This window comes from Myotis lucifugus, unplaced genomic scaffold (genome assembly GCF_000147115.1).
Source record: "Myotis lucifugus unplaced genomic scaffold, Myoluc2.0 scaffold_20, whole genome shotgun sequence".
NCBI classification, from domain to species: Eukaryota; Metazoa; Chordata; class Mammalia; order Chiroptera; family Vespertilionidae; genus Myotis; species Myotis lucifugus.
The window spans coordinates 515,213-535,002 of record NW_005871068.1 but is presented as its reverse complement, the minus strand read 5'-3'; the positions used below and the strand labels follow the sequence as shown (position 1 = coordinate 535,002).

Here is a 19,790-nt window from a genome sequence, read left to right as displayed (position 1 = left end):
TTCTAAGGAGATTTCTTGAGCCGGAGTCCCTTCCAGAGGAGTGTGAGGTCTCCCAGAAACAGCCACTTTAGGATCCTGTGGCACTCAGTCATTGGCCAAGAGCAGCCGTGGGAAGCATGACCTCAGTGTGGTGATGGGCGTGTTTCAGGACAAAGCAGCTGGGGCAATCATTCAATTACCCTCCCAGCAGGAAACTGATCCGAGGCCTGTTCTCCTGGCTGCCACGGTGATCAAATGTTCCTCCAACACCTTCCTTCAAGGGCCGCAGAGAATATGCCCCTGACCTGTAGCAAATTAGAGGAATGAGCTAACAAGCAACTTTCTTCTATAGCAATGAGTTGGAGTTCTAGGAGCCACACACAGCAACTGACTTATTGTTTTATGTCACTGTTAATATGTGTGTTTGGTGTATATACATACAGGCATAGATTTGCCGCTGTGGTATATTTTCAGGGTTAATCCGCTAAATAACAATCAACAAGTATGCTTATGCACTTCTGTACCAAGTGTTGGAGGACCCACAAGAAAGTATAGAATGTGGTCCTGCCCTGCAGCTGCAACAAAATAAAAAAAATAATATGGCAGGGAATTTAAAATACTTTCCAAAGCAGGAAGGGAGAGCTGGGCCTCCTCTTTTGCTTTACCTTAGCCAACTCATATTCAAAGAAGTTTTGCTTATATCAATTTCAGTTTGTTTATGCTTTGTAGAGATTCACTGGAACAAAGGCTGGCAGCCACTGTACCCCAAACAAAACATTTTGAAAACTCCTAGACTAAGTCAATGCTAGAGCCAGCTGTGCACTAACATTCTGCAAATCTCTGCTATTTAGGCATATTATGATCACACTAGAGGCCCGGTGCACGGATTCGTGCACCAGTGGGGTCCCTCAGCCTGGCCTGCGGGGATCGGGCCAAAACCAGCTCTCCAACATCCCCCAAGGGGTCCCAGATTGCAAGAGGGCAGTTCTTGGGTGACGCATCCCAGAATTGGGCTACCTCCTCTCTGGTTCCGGTTGCATCACCCGAGAACTGCAGCTGCCAAGTCACCGCAGCTGAGCAGCTCCTGTGTTGAGTGTCTGCCCCCTGGTGGTCAGTGCGCATCATAGCTACTGGTAGGAGTGTCTGCCCCCCTGGTGGTCTTTACGTGTCATAGCTACTGGCCGGTTGGCCAGTTGCTTAGGCTTTTATATATAGAGATGATACCAAATTTAATTTGATCTTGTAAGATGCTTGCCTTGGAAAGATGAATACTTCCAACTAGTGGTCATTCTTATTAGTAATAAGACACTAAACAGTACTCTAGTTTTTCTAAGTCACATGGAAATTACTTGTTTTCTTCTTCTAACTTTATTCCACATTCCTCTACAAACTTCAGATCATCTTCTTGAAACTTTGAGGATGTCTCAGCAGCACAAGAAAAAGTCACTCTGCTAGAATTACACTCTGACATTATTCTTGCTTTAATTTTTTTCATTCCAGAGAGACCAAATGTATTTTTTAGTAAGCTGAACCTCTCTTCTTGCTTTTCTTCCTCTTCAGAGTGCTCCTCCCACCTCGGATGAGGAAAAGAAGCCAATTCCAGGAGCGAAGAAACTTCCAGGACCTGCAGTCAACCTATCGGAGATCCAGAATATTAAAAGTGAACTGAAATATGTTCCCAAAGCTGAACAGTAGTTGGAAGAAAAAGGTAAGTGAAAAACTATTTCCTTTGTCTAAAAAAGATCACTATATAAAGGTTTAGACTCAACCTGTGGGTCGCGACCCCTTTGGCGGTCAAACGATCCTTTCACAGGGGTCACCTAAGACCATCCTGCATATCAGATATTTACATTACAATTCATAACAATACCAACATTACAGTTACGAAGTAGCAACGAAAATAATTTTATGGTTGGGTCACAACATGAGGAACTGTATTTAAAGGGCCTGAAGGTTGAGAACCACTGGTTTAAAGAAACCTTCCACAGAAGGAGTCTGGAATTCCAGAAGAATTTAAGTATCAGGGCCTTCAATTGAGACCAATATTTCTGGTGCAAAGGTTTTCTGGCATGTAAAGCTGAGCTTCTGGGCCTGTCTTACTCTGTAACCAGTCAGAGAACCATTGAGGATGTTTGCCTGCCACCTCCTCTCTGGTCACCTTCTTAGTTGGGGAAAGATAGGGTTGGGAGAAGAAAGATGCTTGGGAGGAAGTCTTGAAGAGCTTTTGATCTTGGGGTCCTGGGAGCCCTCCCTTATTTCATGTCTCAGTTTCCTCACCTAGATGCCACTAAGAGCAAATGAGCTATTTTTGAGTAGAGGATCAGAGGAGCAAGGAGCTGAGGAGGTTTAGAAATGTAGAGTGTAGAGACCAGGCATTCAGGCCTTGAAACCAGTAACCCTTATGTGTATAAGGCAGACCAAGAGGACCTGGTAATGATTCTGGATGTGGACGAGGTAAGGGTAAACTCAAAACTATATTTGCTGCCCAATGAGGCACTGCAAGCAGGGCTTGCCACTTATTTCATTTTATCTGGATCCGGTGAGTAATGATCCCTTACTGAGGATTCAGCCTTGTCCTCTATCTGCAGACCTGATACCTGCAGACTGGTTTGGGAATTCTGCCAGCAGGGGGCGTGTGGAATTGGCCCAGGTCAGTGGTCGGCAAACTGTGGCTCGTGAGCCACATGTGGCTCTTTGGCCCCTTGAGTGTGGCTCTTCAACAAAATACTACGTGCAGGCATGCACATACAGTGCGATTGAAACTTCGTGGCCCATGCGCAGAAGTCGGTATTTTGTGGAAGACCCACACTCAAGGGGCCAAAGAGCCGCATGTGGCTCGAAGCCAGTTTGCCGACCACTGGTTGCTCTTTCTCCTATGACACAATGACAGCAAATCTACTTTATCTAACATTATTGGATCCCACCATGCACAACCTATTGCATTTTTAAGCAGAAGTTTAAGTTTAGAGGAGAGGAATATATACTGGGAACATAAAACAGGTATTTATCTGGCTGATTATCCATTCATTCATTCGTTTGTTTATCCATTCACTCATTCAACCAAAATTTACTGATCATCTGCTATGTGCTGAACAATAGAAACATTTATTAATCATTTACCATATGCCAGATACTATACGAAGAACATTATATCCATTGTTTGTTAAGCTTCATGATACCCAGTTATTGCTCCCATTCTTGAGATGAGTCTTATAGACTGATTTTCACCATCTCTCATGCATCCTAAAAAGGGGGTCTGGTTTCAAAGTTGGTGCTGTCACCTACTTGTTATACTGCTTACCCCCTTCCTCCCACTGAACCTTACAGCACTGCACACTCCCTGTGGGTGTTAGGGTGATATCTTCTGACCAAGTGGATGGTGAAAGCCAGAATAGCATTGGGGCCCTATTATATATCTTCTCCTGTAGACATAATGAAGAACAGAATGTTCTGTGGGACAACCCCATAAATAATGGCAATGTTATCTGTGCCATGCTTACACAGACTTATTAGGCTATTGAAAGTTAGTTCTACTAAGAGGATTTCCTTACAGTGTAGAGAAAGAGAGGAGCCATTTTGACTTAAAATAAGAAAACAGTAGCTAGTATTTTCAACAGAGTTGCATAAAAGAATAAAGGGTAAGAATAAAACACAGTGGATTTTCTAACCATGGAATTAACCCCAGGACAAGGACAACGTGACATCAGTAGGAACTGACCTGAAGCTTGGCTACACACACTTGTATTTATTTATGACAAAATGCAATCAATTGATGACTGAGTATCCTGCTTGTTGCCAAGCTGAACTGAAATATTCCAATATGCTTGAGGTGAAGCTACAGAACTTTCTTCTGAGAAAGCCTGGAGAAGGGAAATTAACTTTTTGTAATATTTATTATCATCACCCAACCAAGGCTGTTCAGTTAGACATAGTGAATTTTTAATGCAAACCTTAAAGGGTTTTGCTTTTATGAAATCCATGTTGACCTAAATTTAACTCCAGTTCTAGTTTCAGAAAACCTGGTTTTAAAGATTCTAAGGAATGCTGTTTTAAAATTAGCTCCAAGATGATCTTGTAGTGTTACCAAGTGGTGAGGTTGATTTCATAGCCTTGGATCTATGGTTACAGTAATAGGGAATAATATCAACTCAATGAAATATCAAAAATGTACCAGAGTTACCAGAACAATTTTTATTACTAGACTTTCTCAGAGGAATTTAATGATTCTTTTCTCCTGAACAGATTCTAATAATGTAAAAACTCTTAGAGAGGCCAATTTGTTCTTATTCTACAGGAATATGAAAACCTAAATTGTCAGGGTAATTGATCTGAATGCAAAATGAGCACAGCATTGTTTTAAGCCAAGGAATTATTTTTATTTCTTGTAGGAGAAGTTTTAAGCTGGTTTGACTTTGAATCATCAATTCTTTTCCAGCAAATAAGTCAGAGTTTAAGACTTCCATGGTCATGGTTTGTGGTCAGAAGGGAGAGGATTTCTTAACATTGATTGATTCAGTGGGCTCATAAGCAATACATACCCTAGACCAGACATCATTTAGCCCTTCACTGGTTGGATTTATTTACCCCTTCTTGGGCCACTACTTTGTCACCTATCTTTACCATGTATTGTTTCAATGATTTGATTCAACAGACTGTTCATTGTTTGAAGACTGAGTGAATAAGTCCACAGTGCCAAACACTGTAAAAACCACAAGACCCAAGGCTCAAAGTCCAGATTATAACTTTTACAAGTACTTTAGACATGTAAGATTGAGCAGCATCTCCTTCCAGGGAGAAACAGATAGTTCAAAAATAATAGCAGGAGGCTTCAATATCCCACTTTCAACAATGGATAGAACAACTACACAGAAGATCAACAAGGACATTTTCTTAGTCTGTTTGGGATGCTATAAGAGAATACCATTTCCTGGGTGCCTTATAAAGAATAGAAATTTATTTCTGACAGTTCAAGAGGGTGGGAAGTCCAAGATCAAGGCTCTGGCAGATTCAGTATCTGGTGAGAACCTGCTTCCTAGTTCATAGATGGGCACCTTCTCATTGTTTCCTCACATGCTGGAAGGGGCAAAGGAGCTTTCTGGGGTCTCATTTATAAAGGCATCTCATGACCTAAACAACTCCTGAATGCCCCAACTCCAAGTACCATCACATTGGGGGTTAGGTTTCAAGATATGAATTTTGGGGTGGGGGAATAAACATTCAGTCTATAGCCAAAATAGAAGACTCGATCAACTATCCAACAACAGTGAAGTACACGTTCTCAAGTGCACATGGCACATTGTTCAGGACAGGCCATATGTTAGGCAATAAAGCAAGTCTCAATAAATTTAAAATGATTGAAATAATGTAAAGTATGTTCTTGGACTATAATGGAATTAAGTTAAAAGTCAATAGCAGAAGGAAGTTTGAGACATTCCCAAGTTTTGGAACTTAACTTACTCCTGGATAACCAATTAGTCAAAGAAAAAAATCACAAGGGTATTAGAAAATAGTTTGAGACAAAAGTAAGTGAAAATACAACATACCAAAATTTGTGGGATGCAGCAAAAGCAGTGCTTAGAGGCAAATTTATAGTTGTAAATGCCTCTACTAAAAACATCTCAAATCAATAACCAATCAATCAAATCAATATGAACAACTTCATATTGGGGAAACATGCCCTTGATTATTTTAGAGTAAATGATCCATATCTACATAAGTGGCAGATGATTAAACTGATTTTTTACAGAGAGGAAAGGAGAGAGATAGAGAGTCAGAAACATCGATGAGAGAGAAACATCGATCAGCTGCCTCCTGCACATCTCCTACTGGGGATGTGCCCGCAACCTAGGTACATGCCCTTGACTGGAATCGAACTCGGGACCCTTCAGTCCGCAGGCCGACGCTCTATTGACTGAGCCAAACCGGTTTCGGCTAAACTGATATATGAATAAAAAAATCATTCATTTCAAATGGTAGAATATAATAAGTTTAAAAATATATTCATATAAACACTATAAAATATATTAGAAGCTAGGAAATTAAGTAACAGCCCATAAGATCACCATTTTAGGATAATACTCACTTCGATAGCTTCTCTACAGTCTTTTCCTTTGGGTTTACATATGGGAGGCAATAAAACAAAATTGCTAACAATATGATATTTGGGATCATGAAGACTTGGTTTCATTACCTTCTACCTTTGTAATATTCAGCTCTACGTCTCTATTTCCTCGTTTAACTGAAAGCAAAAGACAGCATTTCCCTCATAGGGTCTTGTGAAAGATTAGGAAGATGTATTTTAAAATTATATCCAGGCACAGCTCCTGGGATGGGGTAAATTTAAGTACTCAGTAAATGGGAATTGGTTCTCCTTTTACTTTTTTCTTACATAGCTTCATTCATAGCACTTACATGGTTTCCTATCTTTTCCACTTTACATTTGCTATAAAAGCATGTTTTATGTTGCTTTGCAGCCTTCAGAATTAAGATGATTTATTTCTCTTAGGCTTTGACTTCTCATGATTTCATAACTGTTTCCTTCTGCCAGAAGATAGAGGACATATTTATTGTTTTCCATAGAAGTAAACTAAAAAACCCCCACAAAACTCTAACTTCTCCAAATATCTTCACTGTGGTTTGCTGGAATTTTTTTTGTCCTCAATTTTGAAATATTCCCAGTTTTGACCCAATTACAGAAGCTCTATTTACTTTCTCTAAAGGAAATGTTTTTGTGCTGAGATTTTTCACTCTCTAATGAAGTCAAAATTCTTTTGATTTATGGTGCTCTTTTTTTTTCATTCTGCTCCCCACTTAGAATAAAGATGGGTTCTGTAGTGGTTCTGAACCGCATCAAAGTTTTTACTCATTTTCCTGCTTGGCAAGTTGTTGTTCTATGCCCTGGTTACAGCCTGTGTGGGCATACAGTACTCTTGAGGGTGACGGCAAGGAGCCTTTAAGCTGATATTGGTAGTTGTTTTAAGAGTCTATCCACAGAAAAACACACAGAAGCTACCTGATGGTTTAGGGGTGCGGGGGGAGTTGGAATTGGTGAGAGAGCTTCCAGGGAGTACACAGGAGACCAGAGAAGTACATCTGCTCCAGCCAGCTTGGTAGAAGGCTGAGGTGACTCAGGGTCTAATTCTGTAGAACTTTGTACACTGGCACATAGATTCCCATGGGCTAAAGGACACCAATGGCTGGCACTTGCCTTGCTTCCAATGCAATGGAACTCATTACCCTATCTCAGTGGTTGGTGGGATGCAGGGGAAGGCAATTTGAGGTTTGAATAGTCACAACTAGGAGATATGGGCTGCTACTGTCATCTAGTGGGGAGACACTAGGAGTGCTAGGAAATGACCCACAATGCCCAGGACAGCCTCCCTCCAACAAAGAATTATCTAGTTTCAAATGTTAGTGGTGCTGAGAGTAAGTAACCCTGATTTGTCTACTTGAAAAGCTGATGTCAGGACCAACTTGTAAACTTTCCTTTCCAAGCAATCAGTGCATTGCATTTTACAGAAATGAAAACATTAATAAAAGAGAAAGTAATTAATTGTCCAATATCTATCATCTCTTCAGAGTAATCAGAAACTTAGGAAAAAAGCTCTCTTAAATATGATTCTTTTGTCAATTGGTAAACTAAATACTTGGTTCTCAAACTTAACTGGTCCCAGAAGGCTGTTTGAGAAGCGGTTTGTTTGAAAACCAAATCATTTTTTCCCATTAGAAACAATGTAAATTGAATTAATTCATTCTAGACCCCCAAATAATTCCCTGTTTTAACCTTTCTTATATACATTAAATGTCTAATGTACTGTTTAATCTATAAACAAACATTTCTTTTCGGATATTTATCGAACCACCTAGCCTTAAATGGATCATTTTCAGCACTGGTGCAGGGATGTCTTTCAGGAAGTCATTGTGCAACATTGCTTTTTCACATATTATGGCCTCTGAAATGCTGTCACTGGCTCACTGTGTATCATTTATCCAAATCAACAACAGTTCTTCTCCCTCTCTAATTGCCTGTGATCTTTGTTTCTTTCACACCCTTAACAACATTAGCACTCTTGATGGCCTGTTTTTGTTTTAAAATGGTGCTAATTGTCCATTTTGCCAGCAACAAAAGCAAAAATAAAAACACATAAATAGTCATAGCACAATTTCCTGCGATGTTAACAAGGTGAGGTTTCGTGGTAAACTGACTCATATTGGCTCATTTTCTCCTTTGTTTGTGGTCTGAGAGATGCTTTTTGTCATACTGATGTATCAGCATGAAAGGGTTGTGAGGTCGACTATAGAGACATTTTTTCCTTGAACAACTTGGTTGAGAACCAAATTGTTCAATATGGGAGATGTTTGAGAACTGAGGTTTAACTGTATATTTATGGTATAGTACATATGGAATACTCCTGGGTTATGGTATTAGGCCTTAAACAGTTATTTTTTGTAGGTTACTTTTCCCACCTCAAATGTTTCAGAAAGGAGGCTATCTCAGCAACTCATCAAGTCTTTTAAAATACGAATGTTAAGCATTAGTAATCATCCGCATCAACATCAATGACATCATATTTATTGTCATCATTATTAGCATTACCATTAGTATATGCTCACTATATGCCTGACATCTTGTGTTGTGCTTTCACATACATTATTTCATTTGCTCTTCATGTTGAATGCATGGGGTATATGCTATGATGTCTATTTCATTTATGGGGGAAAGAAGTACTGAGAGTTTACGTCACTTGACCAAGGTCACCCAGATTGTAAGTCACAGAGATGAGATGCAAACCATCATCTGTCATACTCCACAGCCAGTTCTTTCAATCACTATCACCCATTGCATTCTTAAAAAATGTTCTTTTAGTTGTAGTCTTCCAGGCTTTGCAAATACTTCACTGTGTTAGGTCGAAGTAAAATAAGCAAAAGCTAAAGAGACTGCAAAACTGTCACTTCCACAACTCTGACATGTTGGTTTATTCATTCGTTCGTTAATTCGTTCATGTATGCATGTATATATGCATCCATTCATTCAATGAACATTTAGTAAGCATAAAGCATGCATCAGGTGCTGAGGATGCCAGTTTCGAGGATACACATATGAATTAGACATAGTGTCTACAAGGGTTCATTTGAATGGTCAGCACATAGCATGGAAGCTCTTTATAAGGGTTTTGAGAAAAAGGAAGGGTTAATGTCTATAAAAGTCAGAGAAATCATGAAAGAGAGAGAGACTGAGAGAAAGGCAAAGGAAGAAAAGGAAAGAAAGGAAAGGGGTGTGAAGGGTGGAGCAGACAGAACAGCAGTGACTGTGGCAGTGCTGGGGTGACAGGGACCTGGCCCAGTCCTGACAAAACTGTAGCAGAGGAACACCAGGCCTCTGTAGAGTCTGCCTTTGCTCTCAGGATGAGCAGGTTGAGTGAGGGCTTAGCAGGTGGCTCTTTGTCATCATGAGATAGCCATCCCCTACCCATGAAGCCCTTTCTCTCTCTCCTGCTCATGCTGTGTGCAGCCCACGCAGCAAACCAGGCTGTCTAATCAGGCTTCACAGCATCGTGACAGCGCTGTTCATTTGAACTCCATCCACACGTTGTGGCATTTGAGAAGGAGAAGGAATCAGGAGGAGCAAATCGAGACTTACACATTTCAATTATACTCCCTTGCCACAGCTCCCTGCCTGTGAACTGATCATCCTACACCCTTTGGTTTAGGGCTTTATGCAGATGGTGTGGTGGTGGCTGCTTTAATCCCAGGCAGAGTTGGTCAATTGGTTTCTCACCGAGGGAAATTTCTATTAAGCAGTCGACAGATTGGAGTCGCTTTTATCCACGCAGGTGGCACAAAGGCTGCTCAGAACCATGCATCTTGAGTGCAGAAAAAAACAGCAGAAAGCAAGCGTGTCCTACTGGCCAAATGTCATTGGATGACTTCTGTAGAAAGGACGGTGGCACTTCCTTCCAGCCCAGAAGGCCTCCCCTGATATGTAGCAGGCACAGCCAAATCCTTAACAAGTAATACACATTTAACTGCCGAGCTCTTACCTGATTTCCAATTTTGGATACAAATGATAGCAATCATGGCTGCCCTTTACTTCTAGAGGCAACAATTAATTCCTGAATACTTACCAAATGGGTTTATTAAATTCTGAGTGTTCAAACATACATTTATTCAGCCTCAATTAATTTTCATTTCCTAATCATTTTGGACATGAGCTGCTTGGAATTTACCTTGGCTGAATTAACCTTTTTCTTCATAAGGCAAGTTCACAGCATGAACTAGATGTGAATGGGAAGGATTAAAGTACTGGCATGAATTCACTCATTTAGTAAGTGAACATCTGTGCACCCACTACATGCTAGGCCAGGGGTGGGCAAACTTTTTGACTCGAGGGCCACAATGGGTTCTTAAACTGGACCGGAGGGCCGGAACAAAAGCATGGATGGAGTGTTTGTGTGAACTAATATAAATTCAAAGTAAACATCGTTACATAAAAGGGTACGGTCTTTTTTTTTTTTTAGTTTTATTCATTTCAAACGGGCTGGATGCGGCCCGCTGTGCTAGGCCCTACAACATTAGAGGTAGGTGATACAAGGCAACCCCCTTCAAGAACCTCACAGTCTGAGTGAGGATGTGAGAGGGGACATTAGCACATAATGGCTGCAGCAGAAATGAAGAAGAAACAAGACCCAACCTTTGAATATGGGCGATGAAGATTCTAGACAAGATGCTGGAAAACAGATCTTCTACTGAAGAGCATACACTTTAGAGGTGATTTAGGCACAGGTTCATGTTCTGGCTTTGCCATTCCCTTGGTCTGTAATATGGCATAATTGTTCTGTTTCTTTTTCTGAAAAAATGATAAAAGTACCCACCTTATGTCCCTACCCTAAGGGACATTAATAAAGTTTTGAGACATTTGGTTGTCACACCTTAGAGTGGGTACTATTGGTATCTAGTGGGTAGAGGCCAGGGATGCCACTAAACATGCCACAATGCACAGGACAGCACCCACAAGAAGTGCCAACAGTGCTGAAGTTGAGAAACACCAAATTACATAGTGTGTATAAAGTGCTTAGCACAGTGGTAGCTATTATTGTTACTAATGATAGTATGCAACCATCGGAAGGAACTTAATTTACGACAAGGGCACTGGATGTGCTGGATAGAGTGGGACACACCTATGCTCTGCTTCCAGCTATGTCTCTGACCTTGGATGAGTTCCTGATCACTCTGAGCCACATCTATATATGTAAAAGTCCAGCGACTGAATGGTGGAATGACCAGAACGACTGATTGACAAGTTGCTATGACATGCACTGACCACCAGGGGGCAGACGCTCAACGCAGGAGCTGCCCCCTGGTGGTCAGTGTGCTTCCACAGTGGAAATGCTGCTCGGCTGACCAGGAGGAGCTGTGCTCCCACAGCGGGAGCAGCTGCTCAGAGGGCAGGTCCACAGCTCCTCAGCTGACTGCTGACCGGGATGAGCAGCTGCTCCCACGTTGGGCCAATCCCTGCAGGCCATGTCCCACCACCAGTGCATGAATCTGTGCACCGGGCCTCTTGTTTATAAATAAGAATGATAATACTAATCTTGATAGGGAAACATAAAGAGAGTGAGTTGACTCAGATGGGACACCTGGCATGAACTGGTATCCAGAAAGTGTTCATTCCCTTTGTTGTCCCCACAACTTGCTGATGCCCTTTGCCCCTTTCTTCCAAGGGTAGGAGTTGGTTGGTTGTTTTTTGAAGGAAATACTCTCCAAAGAGTAGCTCAGCATATTTCCCCAGGGAATATGAAAAAGCTTACTGAAAATGAAAACCCATTAACTGTGACTAATATGAGCTCACTGAAGTATTTGTAAGCATCCAGGAGGATCTTTTTCTCAGTCACCACCTACCATGAATCCTTTGAGCTTAAGCCAGTTTGTGAGATGATTTCTAAGCTGCAAGTACCCTTTTTGTCCTAGAGGAGGCACTGCAGTCCCATTTTTCAAAACCTGCAGCAGACTCTATTTCCAAAGAAAATCACTTTAAGAAATATTTGGAGACTCAATCTGCTATTCTCTTCCTGTCAAGGAAAAGTGAAACTAGGCATTTCAGACACCATTTTACTGAGCCTTTTGAATGGGCTCAATGACTGAAAAGAGGCATCTCATCTTTTCAGTAATTGTTTGTACACAGATTATATACTATTTTAGAGTCTGGTTCAGAAACTAAAACAAGATCCACGTTGATCAAAACATCCAGAAGTGCCCTAGAGGTCTTCTCTATGACATCCTGTCTTGGCTTATGCCCCATTCACATCCAATTTTCGCCTATTATTATTCTCAAGAAGTGTTTTCTTCCTAACTCCTGATGTTACTTAATTTGATAAGTAATGTCTATTTATAATAAGAGTGAAATAGGTAGGTAAAAATAAATAATAGGTAGGTCAGTAATAAACAGAGGTGCCAAAGAAGATGGAGGCATAGAGACTTTGTGAAATGGCCACTTAAGGGGGCATCATGAGCCAGGCAATGAGGAAACAGAAGCTTGTTTGGAGTTTTGTGGCAAAAACTAAATCACATCTTCTAATTATAGGCTAATGTAGCAATAATATTAACAAGCCCTCACAGTTGATTTTTAAGAATTCCAAAGTACTTTTGTGCTCACTCTCTTTTTTGAGGCTCACAACAGTTGTCCGAGACAGGTAGGGCAAGAATTGAATTTGCAGTTCATTCTTATGTGACCTCCAACTTTACACAGGGTGGAATATTGTGGGATGTATCCTCATATCCTTCCAGAGGAAGTTCATTTTAAGAGAAATTATTAATTAAGCCTTATTAAGTCCATCTGTAGAAAATGGGTGTGATCCCTTTTAATCATAAAAGTGAAATCATCACTTAGTCTATAGTGGTACCAAGGTGGGGTTAATTACAGCCTGTACCATGGGCCAGAACTGAACAGATAATGTCTCTACTTCTACCCAGAAGGACTTTTCTCAGTGACATACAAAGATAACTAGGATTCTCAGTGACATACAAAGATAACTAGGATTAATCTACCCACTTCCATCTATAGATATATTTCAAAGGAAATGTACTATCTCAATTTTCATCTCTATTTACTGTTTTCTTGCTGCCTATTTTTAAAATAACCACACTGTGTCCTTTATATGCATATAAACATACAACTGACACCCCCCCAACACACACACACACACAGACTGATTTGATCCATATTTGAAAATCAGGTTGAAATGTCTTAATTTCAGAAAGACGAAGGGGCAAACAAATGGGTCTGGGTAAAACTTCACTTTAAGATGCCCCCAAATCATCATCCTAAAGGTCAACTCTTCTGGAAAGCTCCCCAGTGTCACCAATAGCCAAGAAATGGCATCCTGGTCTCCCTGTAGAATCATATATAAAGCTGACTGCTGGTTATCTGTTACTGGGAGAGAGGGAACCTGGGAATCATTCAGAGCCAAATCCCATCCAATTATGGGCCAATTACAGACCTTCTTCCATAGTCAGACCACCAACTGAGCTGGTCTCAGAGCCCCTGGCTGGCAGAGACTCTCAGTGCATGGGAAGAAGAGCCCGTGGCCCATGGCCCAGATAAAACAAAGCAGCTAATAATGCTTGGAGACCAGCAAATGCAACTGCATTAGAATGACCCCTGAATCTCCTCACTATCTCACTGCCATCCCTCTATAACTGACTCCAGATTCAGTTTCTCTCTGGGGTGGTACCCTTTCTTACTAGGTGACATTATGAAATGACATTATGAAATTGATCCTGGACTTGGTGTCAAGGTGCTGTGATCCTGTAGTCTTGGCTACAATAACACCAAGGAAAACAGTGCCTGGATACCACACTACCACTGACAATTGCATTAAACATGTAAGAGTTAAAATGCCAATAAACTTGAGTTAGAAAGTTGTGTTAGGTAAAAATAAAGTCATCTCTATTAACAATCAAAACAATTTTGTGAATACTGGCCAGCACCTCCAACCAACTGAGATAATTCCATGTTCACATTCTAGCATCCAAGAGTGTAGTTATTTCTCCAGGCTGGCTTTGCATGTCTGATCTGCCAATTTGAGAAGCAAGCTTGTCCTTATCTTTAACTGAGATCTTGATGAAAGTAAGGAAAAGGCAGCACCAAGGACAGCATCCTGTTAGGTGCAGCAGTGGAAACTCTTTAGATTGGCCTAGAGCAGTTTTTCTTAATTTTTTTAAAAAATATATATATATCTCAACCCTCACCCAAGGACATGCTTTTAAAAATTGATTTGAGAGAGAGAGAGGAAGGGAGAGAGAAATATCAATGTGAGAAACATTGTTTGCCTCTCGTATGCACCCCGACTGGAGATTGAACTCACACCCTGGGTATGTGCCCTGACAGGGAATCAAACTTGTAACCTTTTTGGTGCACAGGAAGATGCTCCAACCAACCGAACCATCCGGCCGGGGCTAGAGTAGTCATTCTTGAACTTTCTTGTGCATTAACATCAGAGGGTTTCCTGAAACTTAGAATGCTGGGACCCACCTCCAGAATCAGAGTTTCTGATTCAGTAGGTCTGGGGTGTGCCTGAGAATTTGCATTTCCGATAAGTTCCCAAGGGGCTGCTGCTGCTGTTTTGGGGGCCACACTTCGAGACCCACTGACTTAGAGCCATCAATCTAGGGTTGGCAAACCAGGCCCACAGAGCAAATGCAGCCCACCATCTGGTTTTCTTTTTACTTAAACTTTTTGTTTTGAGGCAACTCTAGATTCACATGCAGTTGTAATAAATAATACAAAGAGATCCCTGGATGCAGTGATTGGGAAGAAAGAATAGGAATTTCTATGAAAATATTTCTAAGGAAAAACTTGCCAAGTTTCAAATATATGCAGAGACTAAAAAGCCAGGATTGATAATCTTCATTCAAGCATACTGTTATGGATGTCCAGGTAGTGGAAGCAAAATACAAAAGGGGTTCTAACTTTCAACACTGTCCAATGCAAGAAAGGACCAGGATCACAAGTACTTGGCTGATTGATAGGCAGTTGCATAGCTCGTCTCAAAAAGTAATTATGACATAAGAAGTGAAGCCAGTCTCTGAATAACTGAGTTGTTCAGCCCTGGGCTTTGGGTGAGAAGGACCTATTCTAGTTACCTTTGTCCTAGAGTCAGGCAGCAGAAAACTGCTGGATATAGTTAGACCTATGGTGCTCACCACTAACTGCACACTAGGGTCACCTGGACTTGCTTGAACCCATCTTTGACCAATTAATTCTTTGAGGGAGGGGTGTATTTCATGAGACCCCCCCCAGGTGAGTCTAAGGATTTAGGTCAGAAGGACTGAGTTAGAGGATGTTTCTCAGATCCTTCCTGGACAAACCAGAATGAAATCTTTCTTGCTTAGAAACGTATTTCTTGGGTTGAATGTCAAAGTTGTTGGGATGAAAGTTTCTAAATGAGGAAAACAGTCTAGCATTCCTAGGGAAGTCATGCAGCATAGATACACTCATTCAGAGGATTATCTAGTGGTGAGCCACAGCCTCTGTTTGGAATAGAACATGGGAAAGAGATGCTAAGTTATCCAGACTACCTTATGAGTCAAGAACAATAGCCATATTGGGTTGAGAAGAAGTTGAGTACACTCTGGCCCCTACTAGTAAGTATGCTGTGCCTTGTCATTGTTGTGATATGTGTCTAGCCACCAATATGTAGAGTCATATTCTCATAGGTCAGAGAGCACCATCAATGTCATTTAGTCCAACCAAGACACCACAGCCTGGTAGGTCCTTTCTATATCCCCTGCTTTGTAGATATGACTCCTACTCTGGAGAGTCACTTGGGTTTCACCATGAACTCAGCAACTTTTAACCCTTATCCCAATCATCTCTCTAAAAGCTGCCAGGGATGTTGTTCCCTCCAAATAATCCCAGTTGCACTCTTTGGAGTGACTCATTAAGTAGAGAGTCCAAGGGAGTCCCCATTCCATTGGAGTTTCTTTTAACAAGTTCAGTCTCTGGTTGTAAACATAATATAAGTGGATTATGTTTTCAGTGTGATGTGCTAGGGAGTAACTGATGGGTCATCCAGCTGTGTTGACTTGTTCCCACAAAGCTGAATCCATGAGTTCTCAGGATGCCAGCTCTCTAGAGTCTGGACACTTACCATTTCAGAAATGCCCAAAGCAACATGGTCTTACCCTAGAGCTATGATCTGGTTTTGGAGGAAGTGCCAACTGTTTATGATTCTGACCAATAATAACTATTCATTAACATAATATAAGAGTGGACTTGGCCTAAGCCAACTGTATTAGTTATATATTGCTGTGTAACAAATTACCCCCAAAATAGCAGCTTAAAACAATAATAAAAATTATCTCAGGAATTCAGAAGTGTCTGAGCTGGGTGGTTCTGGCCTACAGTCCCTCATGAAGTTGCAGTCAAGATGTTGGCTAGGACTGCAGTCATCTAAAGCCTTGACTAAAATTGGAAGGTCTACTTTCAAGATGGCGCACTCATGCTGCTGGCTGGTTGGTAATGACTGTAGTAAGGAGGACTTTGTGCCTTCCCAGGTGAACTTTGCCATTAGGATGTTTGGGAGCCCTCACAACATGGCAGCTGGCTTCCCCCAGAGCCAGTGATTTAAGAGACAGCAAGGCAGAAACCTCAATGGCTTTTATGACCTAGCTTTGGAAGTCACTGTCCACCATTTCCGTGATATGCTATTGTTTACACAAGTTGGCCCTACTCAGTGTTGGAGGGAACTACACAGGGTATGAATACTAGGAGGCAAGACTCACTAGGAGGATGCCTACAACTGCAGCCTACCCCTCTTTTTAAAAATTGTTGAGTAAACTGAGGTTCAGAGAAGTGAGGTTTGCCCAAGTCAGAATGTTAACATTTCAGTTTTTGCTTTTCTTTTAACCCCACTAATCTTTTTTTAATGGTCATTTTGTTTTTTTAAAATATATTTTTATTGATTTCAGGGAGGAAGGGAGAGGGAGAAAAAGACAGAAACATCAATGATGAGAGAGAATCATTGATTGGCTGCCTCCTGCATGCCCCATACTGGGGACCGAGCCCGCAACCTGGCATGTGCCCTTGACCAGAATCAAACCTGGGACCCTTCCTTCAGTCCTCAGGCCAACACGCTATCCACTGAGCCAAACTGGCTAGGGCTCAACCCCACTAATCTTCACCACCCACAATTTCTTGTATTTATTTAAAACACCAAATGTTATTTGTCTTTGGGGAGATTAGATAGATTATTTCCAAATGTAAAGCCAGTGTCCCTTGTGTTTTTAACACAGGAAGCCTTCATAAACCAGACAACCTATAAGCAAAGTGCATAGTCCAAGGGGAAATGTTCTTCTTCACTTCCTTGCATCATTAGGGATGAGGTGCTCCAGATGGAGAAAAAAGAAAGCAGAACCCTAAGGAAGGCAAATCCAGTGTTTGAAGGATACATTTTAGCCGTTGCACACTGTTCCCTCTCCTTGGCTTATTCTGAGGGTGAAAACAAGAACCATAAGAAAAAAGGAAACAAGAAACATGAAAAAGCAGAGAATATCACAAAAAATCAAACCAATGCAAGGGCCATGCTCCTCAGGACTTGTTGTTTCATTAATCTCAAATGAAAGACAGTGATCCAGCCACATGCACTCCCCACGAAAAGCCCAGAGCTTTTCTTTCTTTCTGAAAACACATAAAAATACATGCGTAGACACCCACACACAGATTTTGAAGCACAAAACTCAAAACTGTGATAAATATTATCAGTTCTTTTCTTTTCAGGATCCTCTCTGAAACAGCCATCTTCTTTGAAAGGCAACAACCAGAAAGAAACCTTTTGTATATTCTCCTTCTCTATTCAATCAGTTAAAAACCGACAAGGCCCGTCATCTCTGATCAATGTAACCAGTCAGGAGACATGATGACTTTCTCCCTGCCTGACCTATTTTGTCTAATGGGGCCCACTCCTTTGCCCTCTGACAAGCTACCTTCTCTCACGAGTTCCATTTATAGCAGGGCTTTGTTAATGGTTAAATCCTTAGGAACGGATCCATCTCTCTCCCAAGGTTTACTTCCCCTGTTCAATAAATTAAGCAATGCGATCAGACATCAGACTGCCCACTTCTGCTTTATTTAACTCATATTCTTCCTAGCCCACAAAATACTGCAAATTGACAGGTGAGAACAGTATAAATCCCCATTGCCCACCCAGCAGTCAGTGGTCACTTGCGATTTGTCTTGTATTTAGTTCTCCAAGTGATGCTTGTATGACCTGTGGGAATTTTCCCAAGTCCTTGATAGCAGTTTGAGATCTGGAGCTAAAATGCTTAAGTGAGGAGCCCTGGGCCTTTGCTAATGGTGAAGGGCCTCCTTTCTGAATCCTCAGGCAAGAGCCCTTGGTCAAGAGCTATGAGTTTCTGATGTTTGACCCTCTCTTCATCTTGAAAGGAGGTTTACAAACTCCATTTATCCACTGCTCTTGTTTCTGTCACACAGGTGACCTCACTGAACAACTGGAGCATTAACGGCCCAAAGCTGTCAAAGTGACCTGTGCACTTCACTCCTCAAAACCTCTTCTCTCTTATTTTTTAGTTGCCAGAGCCCTGCAGTCAACATATCTTTCAAAAAAAAAAGAAAAGAAAAACCACAAAAGTGATAATGTCACTGCCCTGCTGAGCATCCTTCAGTGGCTCCTCATTACCCTTAGGGACTACACCAACTAACTCAGTCAGACTCACCAGTTTTTTTCCATCTTGCATTTCTGCCTATGCAGGGCATTCCTTGCTCCAGCCCTGGTGAACTTCTCCCAGTTAATGGAGGTGCCATGCTGACTCTAGGCTTTTACACATGCTCAGAATATTCTTTTCCAATCTCTCCTCCTCTACCCATTAGCTGGCTAACTCCTACCCATCATTCAGGGCTCAGTTTTAATACTATTTCTGAAAAGCCTTTCCATAAAGCTCCTTAAAGTAGATAAAGCATTCACAGATTCCTATGTTTGACCCATCACAGCAAAGCCCAACACCAGGAAGTAGTGGGTTGCCATCACTTATTTTATTGTCTGCCTTTCCTTCTAGATGTTCAGTCTCATGAAGGGCGATAACTTGTCCACTGGTATAGCTACAGAACCTAAAACATTTTCTGGCATATAATGCAACTAAAATAATAGAGGTATCTGGTTCCACCTTTAAGACAAGTTAAGCACAGAGACTCACCTAAAAGAAACAGACTCCTGGATATAAACAGGAAACAGACTAATAGCTCTCAGGGGGAAGGAGAGTGGGGGCTGAGTGAGATGGGTGAAGGGATTAAGCAAAGAAAAGAAGAAAAACTCATAGAAACAGAAAACAGTATGGTGATTGCCAGAGGGAAGGGGGTGAGAGGAGGTAGAAGTCAGTATAGGAGGGATAAATGGTGATGGAAGGAAACTTGACTTTGGGTGATAAATATATAACACAATATACAGATGATGTATTATAGAATTATACACCTGAAACATATAATTTTATTAATCAATGTTACCCCAATAAATTCAATTAAAAAAGAAAACTTTCTAATCTTAGAAAAAAAGAAACAAATTGATAGCCAAAAATAGCCTCAAAAAAGAATGCAAATCTTCATCTAAGAGACATTTACATTGTAAAACACACAGTTAAACCACCTAAAATTATCTGGATTCATTGTCAGCCCAAAGATTCCTTCATCCTAAAGACTTCTTAGCCCAAGTCTCTCTTCATTATTTTCCCTAAATCCAGTTATCCACTGATTGTCCCAGTCCTTTTTTTCTAATTTTTACTCCATTCATGCCTTAATATAT

At 41.1% G+C, this 19,790-nt stretch overlaps 1 protein-coding gene across 1 annotated transcript in view; it reads left to right on the top strand.

Moving 5' to 3' along the window:
* Nucleotides 1–19,790, top strand: part of SMPX (small muscle protein, X-linked) — a 51,301-nt gene that overhangs the window by 20,268 nt on the left and 11,243 nt on the right. The window contains exon 4 of the mRNA XM_006085614.3: nucleotides 1,540–1,687. Coding sequence (XP_006085676.1) covers nucleotides 1,540–1,674 — 135 coding nt within the window. The 3' untranslated portion in view covers nucleotides 1,675–1,687. The remainder of the gene's footprint in view (nucleotides 1–1,539; nucleotides 1,688–19,790) is intronic.